This window comes from Syngnathus scovelli, chromosome 4 (assembly GCF_024217435.2).
Source record: "Syngnathus scovelli strain Florida chromosome 4, RoL_Ssco_1.2, whole genome shotgun sequence".
Lineage (NCBI taxonomy): Eukaryota > Metazoa > Chordata > Actinopteri > Syngnathiformes > Syngnathidae > Syngnathus > Syngnathus scovelli.
The window spans coordinates 521,978-534,377 of record NC_090850.1 but is presented as its reverse complement, the minus strand read 5'-3'; the positions used below and the strand labels follow the sequence as shown (position 1 = coordinate 534,377).

Genomic DNA, 12,400 nt, shown 5'->3' with positions numbered 1-12,400 from the left:
CAGTTTTCAACAATGGTGGTACAATGCCATTAGAGAAAGAGGAGTGAATAATGGCAGAGATTAGTGGATATAATGAGGAAAGGCAGTATTTGGCCAAGAATGAAGTGGCAGGATTGTGCAGGCAGGTGGAGAGCATGGATTTGTGGATGATTTCTGCGAGTTGTGAGGAAGTGGGGTGTGCAAAAGTGGAGAAAGACTGGTGGGTAGGAGTTTAGGTTTGTGAAGAGAGAATGAATTTATCTTGAGGTTCAGGATGGTATTTTGAATTTTATTAATAAACAAACAGCATCTATCTATCAGGGACGGCAACCTGCAATTAGAACGTGATGTTGCCTTGGAGATGAAGCAACATGAAAACAAATTTTCATTCTCATCAACAGTTGTCTGTTGCTCTTGTTCCCTGTACATTAGGTTTATTTTGGTCATCCCTTAAATTATATGCATGTTTGTATGTTTGCAGAGCTCCTTCATCTCTGTCAATAAATGTTACCGTATTTTCCGGACTATAAGGCACACCTAAAAACCTAAAAGTCTGGTGCGCCTTATATATGGACCAAATTCCTAAATTTAAACTGGCCCGAAGCATTGTGTCATGAAATCAATCATATGTGGCCCGCTGAAGACTATGAATCATGAATCAAAAAGACTACGGATCATTATTTTGTGATTATAAAGTAATTTGTTGCATCTGAAGTTAAAATAAAAAAGATAAAATGGAGAATGATTTGATTTGGATAAAAAATCTGCCATGATGCATTAATGGTGCGCCGTATAGTCCGGTGCGCTTTATATAAGGACAAAGTTTTAAAATGGGCCATTCATTGAAGGTACGCCTTATAGTCCGATGCGCCTTATAGTCCGGAAAATACGGTAAGTCAAATCAAGTTTATTTATAGTCTCAAAGGGGTTCACATGGGCAATACTGACAATTATTCTTAACATCTCCTGATCTTAACTTCCAGAAGGGCAAGGAAAAACTCAAAGCCCCAACTGGGGAAAATGAGAAACTGTGAGAATACTACTAATGCCCGACCGATCACTGACCTCTGTGGGTGACAACACATCCTTCCACATCTGAATGAGTTTAGAGAACATACTATAAGGTCCACATTTGGAGATCTTCCTTAGGCGTCCAATTACTGATAACTCGGAGTAGGTCATCCCCATGTCAGCCTATACAGATATGAAAGGTTAGAGAATACTAGAAGACTAACTCGTCTCCTCATAAAACTATTCACATTCAAGAAGGTAGCAATCAATGAAACCCAAACTCTAATGAAGTTGTGATGGTGTGCAAAACAGTATATGTGTATATATATGTATACATGCACACACACATACACACACACATACACACGCACGCACGCACACACAGAAACACAAACACAGTGATCCCTTGCTGCTTCGCGGGTTCATCTATCGCGGCTTCACTGAATCGCAGATTTTTCCCAGCCAAACAAAAATAATATAATAAGAGTTCTAAAAACATATTTGCAGTCTTGTACTTTGTTATAAAAAAGTTGTTATAATAAAAGACTTCTGAAAACATATTTACAGTATTGTACCTTGTTATAAAAAGTTGTTATAATAATAAAAGAGTCCTAAAATCATATTTACAGTATGTATACTTTAGCTACATCTCTTATAATAATAAAAGTCCTAAAATCATATTTACAGTATGTATACTTTAGCTACATCTCTATATACGTACATCTAAAAAATGTGACCACTAGAGGTCCCTGTTTAACCAAGGTTAAGAACAGAACGTCACATCTACATGTTACACACTCCCACAACACGCACGCACACACACTGCGCACGCTCGCACGCATGCGCACACACACACGTACACACAAACTCATGTAACACAATAAGGTGACGGCTCAGGAAGGGGTGTATAGCAGTGACAGTGACGTGCGGTGAGGCTCATGACTGGGGAGACACTGACGTACCCCCCCCCTAAAATTTGTCCAACACCTAATCGTGTCACAAAAAAGGTTGGGGAACGCTGTTCGAGAGTGTCTTATTCATTATTTAATATAATCGTTTTTAATTAAAATCTCATATCATCAGTCTTCAAACATAAAAACACTCAATAAAGCACATGGAATCAAAAACTTGCTTTTGATCATGCGTACCCCTCCGTTTGAAAAGACATGCTCCGAAGTCCCGTTGTCCGAATCAAACCTTTTAACTCCGGAGTTGGTCTTCCTTTACTGATGACCTCCTGCTTCGACCGAAAATACATAGTTGAAAATCGTTTGGATATGTAATCCTCCATTGTAAAACAAAATATAAAAACGAATAAAAAAAAAACGAATGTAAAACGAAATAAAGTTGTTCACTGTAAATTTGAACTGGAGGTCACTTATTCTACAGGTGGGCGCATGAAGCATCACGGGATCACTAGCACCCCCTGCCATAAGGCTGGAGAACCTTTTTTTCGTTGCCTCCGTTGGGTCTCTTTTCAAAGCTGTTTTGTTCATGTAAAGAAACACGACATTACAGACGGATGACAAAACACACTAGATATTATATACATATTACCGTAATTTCCGTACTATAAGTCGCACCGGACTATAAGCCGCACCAGCTAAAATTCGGGGATATTTTAGTTTTTTCTTACATAAGCCTCACTGAACTATAAGCCGCACGTGCACACGAGTTTTTTACAAAGAAAGACAGTACACAGAAATCCTTTTTAAAGTATGAATAACATACTTTAACATGTCTTTCTAAACATTGCCTGTGACGCAGCAGTAGTACCGCAGCAACACGGAAGTGTGCACGCGAGTTATTAACAAAGAAAGACTGGACACAGAAAGCTTTTTTAAAGTTTTAATAACATACCTTAACATTTCTTTCCAAACACTGCCTGTGACGCGGCAGTAATACCACAGCAACACGGAAGTAACACAGGACTAATAGGGTTTGATTAAATAAAACATACCGGTAAAAGTCACTGAGACGCGGCGGTCACACAGCAGCAACACGGTAGCACAGCACTAACAGGGCTGGTTAACGTAAATGTAAAAAAAAGAGCTTCATCGTCTTCATCTTCCTCCTGTGCACTGAAACCATCGAAGTCTTCCTCAGTGTCTGATTCGAATAGCGTTGGATATCCTTCGCCTCACACTTTCTCAGTCTCTCTTTCGTCGTTGCTTTTATGCATTTCTTCGAGTGTGATGAGGGTCTGTTCATGCTAATCTTATTCATGCACGAAGCGCTAAATTACATTAAACTAGCGAGCGACACGTATAGCTCCAGAGTAGACGGGACCACGAAATAAAGAAAAGGGTGCCGCAACACAATGTCATCAACATCGACTGCCTTTAGCTTAAAAGCGGCATCATATGCATTTCTTTTGTCCCCCATAATGACGGTTTGTGTATAAAAGCTTCCTTTCAGTAATGTCCGTCTTGATCGCGTTCTGCGTGATGCGCGAAATGTTGTAAACACAAACTAGCACGTCTTCTTCTGCGCATTATCTCTTCTTCGCCTGTCTCGCTCTTGCTTCCTGCTAGAGTGCCCCCTGGAGGCCAGAGGCCGTAAAAATCCATAAGTACGCCGCGCCGCCATTTAAGCCTCAGGGTTCAAAGTAACCTTCTGAATAAAATGCATTAAAAGTTCACATTCATTACAACTTGTTTTTGGTGAGCAAAATGTCAGAAGAATTGAATTTAAATGCTGATTGATTGGGTTTTAATACAATGCAGATGGTCCAAACAGCGCCACTGCTTTGTGTAATCTCTGAGTCACATGGCAGACTAAGAGAAAGGGTTTAGAGCACAGGTGTCAAACTCAAGGCCCGGGGGCCAGATACGGCCCGCCACATCATTCTATGTGGCCCGCGAAGACAAATCGTGCACCAAATTCGTGTGTCATTACTAGAATTGCAAATTGTCTTCACTTTTAATATCTTTTTAAAAAAATATTTGACCAGTTTTTACTCGTCTGATTTGAAAACGAGTTATTTGTCAGTTTGTTTTGTAGCTTTTACCGTATATAATATGAGGTGCTCATACATTTATTTGGGTTGACAGTCATAATGGCCCTCCGAAAGAAGGTATGACTACAATGCGGCCCGCGAAAGAAATGAGTTTGACACCCCTGGTTTAGAGCCTTTTGACGCAGGTCACCTAGCATGCATTCCTATTAAAGCTCATAATAGTCACAAGCAAGACAGCCAGAATAAGCAGCAGTCATAGTAGTGTTTCAAAATAGTATTTTTGTTGTTGTTTTTTTTCTTCAAGATACCGCACAACAGTGGTCCACAGCCTTTTTATGAGTGTATAAAAGAGATCCAGTCATCAAAAAAATCACGAAAAAAAATCTTATGTAAGCCGCACCTGACTATAAACCGCAGGGTTCAAAATTTTGGAAAAAAGTCGCGGCTTATAGTCCGGAAATTACGGTATATACATCAGCTTAACTACGGAAACTAGTTAATATAGCCACAGTGTTTGAACACTTAAACAGCGACATAGTGACAGACAGCAGTTCAGTCTAACTGCATAGCAGCATGGGCAGCCGTGTGATTACGCAATCCTCAGAGAAGGCAGGAAGTTGGCTCCTCCAAGCGAATCGTCTTACGTTAAAATAACTATAAAAATTCAGCGATTTTGGTTCAAAATGATACAAAACTACTGAAATTAAAAGGAAAATGACTATATTAAAAACAATTGAATTTGTTTTTCCCCCTTTTCATGATGCGGGGGAGGCGTGGCCTCCCTTGCCTCCTCTGACCGCACGTCCCTGAGCAGTAAAATCTTAAATAAGAGGCAAATAGCAATGTGCTAAAAAGATAAGATTACTGAGAAAAAGATAGTTTTTGACAGGAGTTTCTTATTTCATACCTCATCTGTCTGCGACACCTGTCCGTTAGTCAGAGGCTCCAGTTCAGCAGTGGGTGGAGCAGCCAGGATGCTGTAATGACATTAAATGACTAAAAAAACTGAGATACCAATAATGTAAATGAAAAAAAAATCTCTCTTCTTATGGCTGACTTACAAAAGAATGAGAAAATGAGCATCTTAAATGCAGCAATTCTCTAATGGCAGCTTTTCTTTCTTTTACAAGTCTCTAAGATTGGAACACAACGTGTTTAGAGAAACATTTTGTGCTATGATTTGGTCATTGGTCATTGCCATTTAATTTATATCCATAGGACTCTGAACATTGATGTTAAACATCCAACGATACACTTTGCCAAACGTAAACACTGCTTTGGCAAGACAGAAACAATTACTTGGAGAAAACACAAATGACCCATTTAACAATAGTGAACAACCGAGGTACCACAGTCAGACTGAACAAAAGAAGGGACAAGCACGCTACAGATAACCAAAAACAAGAACCAAAGTGTCCTGAATGAATGGCATCCATAAAAAAGAGAGAGACAAAGAAGTGGGATTCTTCCCATAGGGGCAGTTACGATGTAGCAATTATTTTATAATAAAATATATATATATATAATACAAAATACCCATAAATCACAACTTTTTTGTGCTGAAATTTTACATGCAGCCTTATGATATAAGTGCCAGTGATCAACACATTTCAGTGTCCCTTTGTAAATATACAAATCAGCAACTCTCACCTTCTAAGAGCTGTGAGCTGGAATTGCTGAACACAGTACTGAAGAAAACTCTTCAGGTCATTTTTACTAATCCCTCCAATAGGGTTGATGTCAGCACTTGAGCAGTCATACTTTGTAAAATAACCTGTCAGACTGAGAAGAAATTTTATTAGGGAGAGACTCGAGTTGTCCAGTCAATACAGCTCAGAAAATTCTCCAACACATCAAGTATTCAGGCAGATAATCTAGCATTGTTTTGGACCTTGAATAATCAATTATTTGTTAGTGGTGGCAGAAAATCTACTGCCAGCAGTATAATCAACCGCCACTAGGGGCACCACGTTTTTCTCAATAGTTTAAGAAGGTTTAAACTACCGTATTTTTCGGACTGAAACTCGCTCCGGAATATAGGTCGCATTAGCCATAAAATGCACAATAACGTGAAAAAAAACATATAAGTGGCTCGGAGTATAAGTCGCATTTTGGGGGAAATTTATTCGACAAAATCCAACACCAAGAACAGACATGAGCGAGCAACAACAGGCTAAACGATAGGTATGCTAACGTGACATGAACACAAACGAAGAGCTGAGAACGGGCCTGACGTAACATTCAGAGTTATTAAAAAACTATTACATAAATAACACGTTGATAAAACCATCTGTCACTCCAATTCATTAAATCCATCGATCGTCCTTTGTCAACAATGGGTGCGCGCCGCTGACGGCGCTTGCACTTCAAAATATTCCACAGGCCCATATAACGATATATAAATGACATATCAAATAACTATTATATAAGCAATAATATTATCAAACCATCTGTGTCTGAGAGCTCCATAGAATAGGACTGGGCGTGCATAAAAGCCATGTCCGAGCCCCATCCACCGTCCCCGGACAGCCACCCGGCCGAGCACCGGCCCCAGACTTCCATCCACGGAGGTGAAAGAGAGCTCCGTAGAGTAGGACCGGGCGTGCGTAAAAGCCATGTCCGAGCCCCATCCACCGTCCCCAGACAGCTGCCTGGCCGAGCGCCGGCCCCAGACTTCCATTCACGGAGGTTAAAGAGAGCTCTGTAGTATGTAAAAGCGTGCGTAAAAGCCATAATAGTTTTTCAAACCTTCTGTGTCACTCCAAATCATTAAATCCTTCAAACTCTTCGTCCTCCGTGTCACTTACAAACAAAGCCACTAATGATGCCGGTAGTACGTGGGGCCCTTCGTCATCTTCGTCATCCCGTGATCAATCTTTGTCCTTTTTGTAAACAACCACCGCGCCGCGCTGCTGACTTCACTTGAAATTCAAATTACAGTAATCCCTTGCTACATCGCGGTTCGTTTATCGCGGTTTCACTTTTTTTTTTGAGAAGATTTTTGAAAACATTCACATATAAGTCGCTCCTCAGTATAAGTCGCCCCCCCACCCAAACTATGAAAAAAACACGACTTATAGTCCGAAAATTACGGTAGTGTTTCTTAACCTGGGTTCGATCAAATCCTAGCGGTTCAACGAGTCGGTCTCAAGGGTTTGTCAGAGCCTCCGCCGCGGAGGTCCGGACACACGACTGATCTTGTTAATTCGTGATGACACATATCGGAACTCGTCTGTCAAAAGCAACAGCAGAAGTCACACTGATTTGCAGATACATATGTAATTTGTTGTGAGTTCATGCATTGTGTGTTGGTTTTGTTCTTTGAACAAGATGATGTTCATGCATGGCCTATTTTGTGCACCAGTAAAAAAACATCAATGGGTTGAATTTGAAAAAGTCCATTTTATTTTTCACTAAAGAGGGATTCGGTAAATGCGCTCCTGAGTTAGTGTTGCTGATTACTTTGAATTGAATATTATTTATTGCTGTTATTTAATGTAATATTATGTATGTTTATTATTATTTTATTGTATTCTTTTCAGCATAAGATGGCAGTTGGTCAAGAATGTTTATAGTTTAAATACTTATAATTTATTTTTTAATTTCAGGCAAAGTGATGCACATTGAATCTGTTCTGTTACAGACTAAAAAACAATTTTATTAATAAAGTTATTCTTTATTGTATGTTGATCTTTTTTTAATTTCTTTTATGTTAATAACATGGGGGGACGCAAAATGTTTTCTTCTCCCTAGGGGGGGCATCACAGTAAATGATCGAGAAGCACTGGCGTAGAAGAAGAGCGAGGCAATGAAGGCTGCAAAGGTCACATTTTAATAGCATTAACCCACTGCCCATTTCCATAGCAAAAGCAGTTATTACCTCTCATCTACATTGGCTGAGCCAAGCACCAGTAAGCCCCCTGGTTTTCCTCGACTCCAGAGACTCAGTTGGGCGAACAAATAAGCCAGGACCATCCTTACCCTTGCCTATGAAAACATTGCATGAGCTTAAATATTTAGTATGAAGGTCCTCAAGGATAAGCAGTGAGTTACAACCAGGATTATCGTAGTTATTGAATTTAAATTATAGTTTTAGTTTAGTTTTAGTTGGTTGTGGTATTAGTTTTCATTATTCAAAGAATGTTTTATTTGTGTGCAAGATTAAAAAAAACACCATTGTAAGTATTGTTTTAATTTAAAACATGTTTATGATACCAAGTAGAGTTTAACAGTCCACAGACTTTGGATTACAATAAGTGCAGTGCATGCACGTACCCCAATTAAATAAATCTAGGATGGGTTGTATGACAAATTGCTAACGTCACAAATTGATTTGTGGCTCGAAAACCTTGCGAAGTATTAAGCCTGTTTTCGTTAACTAAAATAATCTTGGTTGCAACACATAATATCTGCTGGTAAAACACGTAATGCTGTGTGATTGAATGACGAACCTGCACATTCTGCAGCGCCAAGTTTTCCCTGTGACTCCCTCCATTGGCGAGGAATTGAGGCCACCTTCCAGTAACCATTGAGAAGATACCCAGAATGCCTTTTACTGCCATGTCTATATTAATGTTCATATGAGTGCTAAAAAAAACAAAGAATTCATAAACAGTTAATTTCCTAAATGCTATGGCAACAATTGTAAATTGTATAAATAGTAATGTCCGGATTTCTCTCATGCCTTGGATGTGTGTCAACATAATACAGAACCTGTTTTTTCAAGTTGTTGATACATTTGGGCAAGAGGCGAGATAGTCTAAGGGCTGATTTATTTTTTGTTAATCAGAACATGAACATCAAATAGAAAAATAAATAAATGTTGGTTTGACTGAATCTGCAAATTCAGATATTGCCCAGCAATAATGGGACGTCGTGAGTCGGTGGGGAGAATACATCGAAGAAGACCTCAATTCCACCGACACGCAGTGGAAGCAGGGCCTGGAGACTCTGAGGTGGACTCTCCAATCTCTGGGGTCAAAGTGACCGAGGTAGTTAAAAATCTCCTCGGAGGCAAGGCCCCAGGGGTGGATGAGATCTGCCCGGAGTTCTTAAAGGCTCTGAATGTTGTGGGGCTGTCCTGGCTGACACGCCTCCACAACATTGCGTGGACATCGGGGACGGTGCCTCTGGATTGGCAGACTGGGGTGATGGTCCCCCTTTTTAAGAAGGGGGGACCGGAGGGTGTGTTCCAACTACAGAGCAATCTCACACCTCAGCCTCCCTAGTAAGGTCCTGGACTGCAGGTGGGGAGGTGTTCCGGGTATGTCCCATTGGCAGGAGACCCCGTGGACGACCCAGGACGTACTGGAGAGAATATGTCTCTCGGCTGGCCAGGAAACGCCTTGGGATCCCCTGGTATGAGCTGGACGAAGTGGCTGGGGAGAAGGAAGCCTGGGCATCCCTCCTAAAGCCGCTGCCCCCGCGACCCGACCACGGATAAGCGGAAGAAGATAGATAGATAGATAGATAGATAGATAGATAGATAGATAGATAGATAGATAGACAGACAGACAGACAGACAGACAGACAGACAGACAGACAGACAGACAGACAGACAGACAGACAGATAGATAGATAGATAGATAGATAGATAGATAGATAGATAGATAGATGGCCCAGCAATATCACTTGAACTAAAACAATTTAAAAAAAAAAAACTTGATATATTAATGTAAATTTGAGAATAATTTTCAATTGTTTGTCTATGTGAAGCCCTTTGAGACTGCTTGTGATTTAGGGCTATACAAATAAACTTGACTTGACTTCTCCAAGGTTTATGGAATCATGTTTCTATCTGCTACAGGGGCTGACAGTACTGCTGCATTTCCAGTAAAACATCAGGTTTTCGGGAGTGCTTCTAAAGCCACCCGTAGGTTTTAGAGGCGTGTTTTTCCAGGTGCTTTAGACCATAATGAGTTAAGGTAAATTAAGCTACAAGTGGTCTTAGATTAACGTTCTTTATTTATACACATAAATGAAGCAGAGATTACATTAACATAGTTCTGTAATTTAACATGGATTGAATGTGAGGACCTGTTAGCACGTCCGTCTCACAGTTCAGAGGTAAAGGGTTTGATTCCAGCTCTGGCCTTCCTGTGTGGGGTTTTCTCAGAGTTCTCCTGTTTCCTCCTACATTCCAAAAACATGCATGGTAGGCCAATTGACCACTCCAAATTGTCCCTAACTGTGATTGTGAGTGTGAATGGTTGTTCCTCTTTATTTGTGCCCTGTGATTAGCTGGCCATCGGTTGAAGGTGCACTGGGCCTGCCACCTGAAGACTACTGGGATAGGCTCCAGCACGCCCACGACCCCCATCAGTATAAAGCAGTTCAGAGAATGATGATGATGATAATGATGAATGTGAGGAGATTATGTCTCTCAAGTTGCACACACAAATGCCAATTTACAATACACAAAAGACCTTTGATCATGCATACCTCCCAATTTGACTGGCCAACTTTTTGGCACGGTCGCAAGTGTCTGCTGATGAGTTTTCACTGCCCATGTAGCAAGTAGTAAAGATATGACCACAGAGCTCCCTTGGCTGCTGAGGAAAGTACGCGTCATCCCCAATTAACCTGCGAACGTCTTCCAGTACCTGGTTATCTGAGAGGAGAAAGAGAGATCATAGGAAAGCATAACACAGGAAAGTACAGGGTCCGGCAAAATGATCTGACACATTTGTAGGTTTAATAAAGTGCAAATAAATTAAAGAAACAAGGTTTTGTTTTTTTTTTTTTCAAAAAGTACATATGCCATGTTTTGTTTTGATGGTTTCATTTAATTTTCGTTTCGTTTTCGAATAATCTTATTTTGGTTTTACTGCTGCCAGGTTTTCTGGAGTTCTGGCGGTACGAGGTCAGCCGGTTAATTTTCGTTTCAATGCTGATCCACTGGCTCTGAAGTTAGTAACCCATAACAAGATCGTGTTTCGAGCAGGTACGGGATCACGTCTACCAAGTCTGAAGCACAAACGGAACGCTCATTGTGTTGCAGTTACAGATTTGTCCTTGATAAACGTTTCCACAATGAAAGTGCGATGCTCACCGGTCCAATTCATGTTAGCAACTGAAACGGAACAAAATAACATTATTCGAAAACGAAACAAAAATTAAATGAAACGAAACAAAACAAAATGGCATTATATGTACTTTTCGAAAATAAAACTTTTTTGTTTCTTTAATTTATTTGCATTTTATTAAACCTACAAATGTGTCAGATCATTTTGCTGGACCCTGTATATAAATACACAAACTGTTCATGAATAAAGAATGATTGAAAGAATGAAAAACAGTGGTGTCCAAACTAGTTCTTGGGGGCCACTTGCGGCCTGTCATTCATTTATTGGTCTGCGACATGGAAAAGTACCGTATTTTTCGGACTATAAGTCACGTTTTTTTTTTTTCATAGTTTGGGTGGGGGGGCTACTTATACTCAGGAGCGACTTATATGTGAAATTATTCACAGATTTTTACTTCATCATTAACACATTACTTACTAGTATAGTTGATCACTTCACATGTTATTTTCACTTTAAACCACATGAGGGCGCACTATGACTGTGGAATAATTGGACCCTCACTGACAATGAGTTCCATTCATTGACTTCTAGAGTCAGGAGATTTAATGATTTGAAATGGCACCCTACCTCAAATCAAAGCACGGCTGAATAACATAAATAACATGGAGAATTATATATTATATAATTATATAAGGTTTGTTCCTCTTTATTGTGCATTTTATGGCTGGTGCGACGTACTCCGGAGCGACTTTTAGTCAAAAACCGAAGGTGCACATTTTGTGTGGACCGAATTCCTAAATCGGTAAATGTTGTGTGGCTGCCGTGTTTAGTGTGCAGTGTCAGGGTAAGTCCAAAATGTAGACGTAATATGTAGACCCAATGAACCAATCAGAGGACATTACATTGTAAAATACGTAGACTCGGGCGGTAAACCAATCAGAGAACTGTACATAATACCTACATACCTCCATCGCCATTGATAAATAAATACTTTTGTTTGTGCAAAACAAACTGCATTAACATCCTCTGAAATGGCATTGACAAAGAAACATGCTTATGAGGCATAATTAGAGCTTTCTGGAAAGCCGGGATCATTGCAGAAGAGCAATGTAACAATGTCGAGAGGGAACTTGCCATCTTTAATGGCGAACTTGCCCAACTGTTTAATTCAGATACAGAAGACAAGGACTTGGATGGATTTGCGTATGACTATCGATTAACAATAATGTGAGTATAGTACAGTACATGGTTAAATAGTAGAATAAAGTGCAATTGAACTCATACAACTTCCGTGACGCGTTTTTTCCCATTTCGTTTTTTACCGTAAATCATGACATGCATTGTATTGCCATGTGAGCCCCCGTAATGGTGCGGAAAATACAGTAACTAAAAATGACATTTGACACAAAAAGCTAGAGGTCGGCAG

General features: G+C 40.0%; 1 protein-coding gene across 4 annotated transcripts in view; it reads right to left on the bottom strand.

Annotated features, from left to right (window-relative positions):
* Nucleotides 1-12,400, bottom strand: part of LOC125966890 (glutamine-dependent NAD(+) synthetase) — a 106,543-nt gene that overhangs the window by 3,596 nt on the left and 90,547 nt on the right. For 2 of the 4 annotated variants that reach the window (XM_049717450.1, XM_049717451.1), the window contains 6 exons: nucleotides 10,391-10,559; nucleotides 8,401-8,536; nucleotides 7,830-7,936; nucleotides 5,600-5,731; nucleotides 4,857-4,926; nucleotides 1,045-1,173 (listed from right to left, as the gene is read on the bottom strand). In XM_049717450.1, coding sequence (XP_049573407.1) covers nucleotides 1,045-1,173; nucleotides 4,857-4,926; nucleotides 5,600-5,731; nucleotides 7,830-7,936; nucleotides 8,401-8,536; nucleotides 10,391-10,559 — 743 coding nt within the window. Of the gene's footprint in view, nucleotides 1-1,044; nucleotides 1,174-2,138; nucleotides 2,228-4,856; nucleotides 4,927-5,599; nucleotides 5,732-7,829; nucleotides 7,937-8,400; nucleotides 8,537-10,390; nucleotides 10,560-12,400 lie in introns of all 4 variants that reach the window. The other 2 variants (XR_007480564.2, XM_049717452.1) reach the window with 2 other exon arrangements.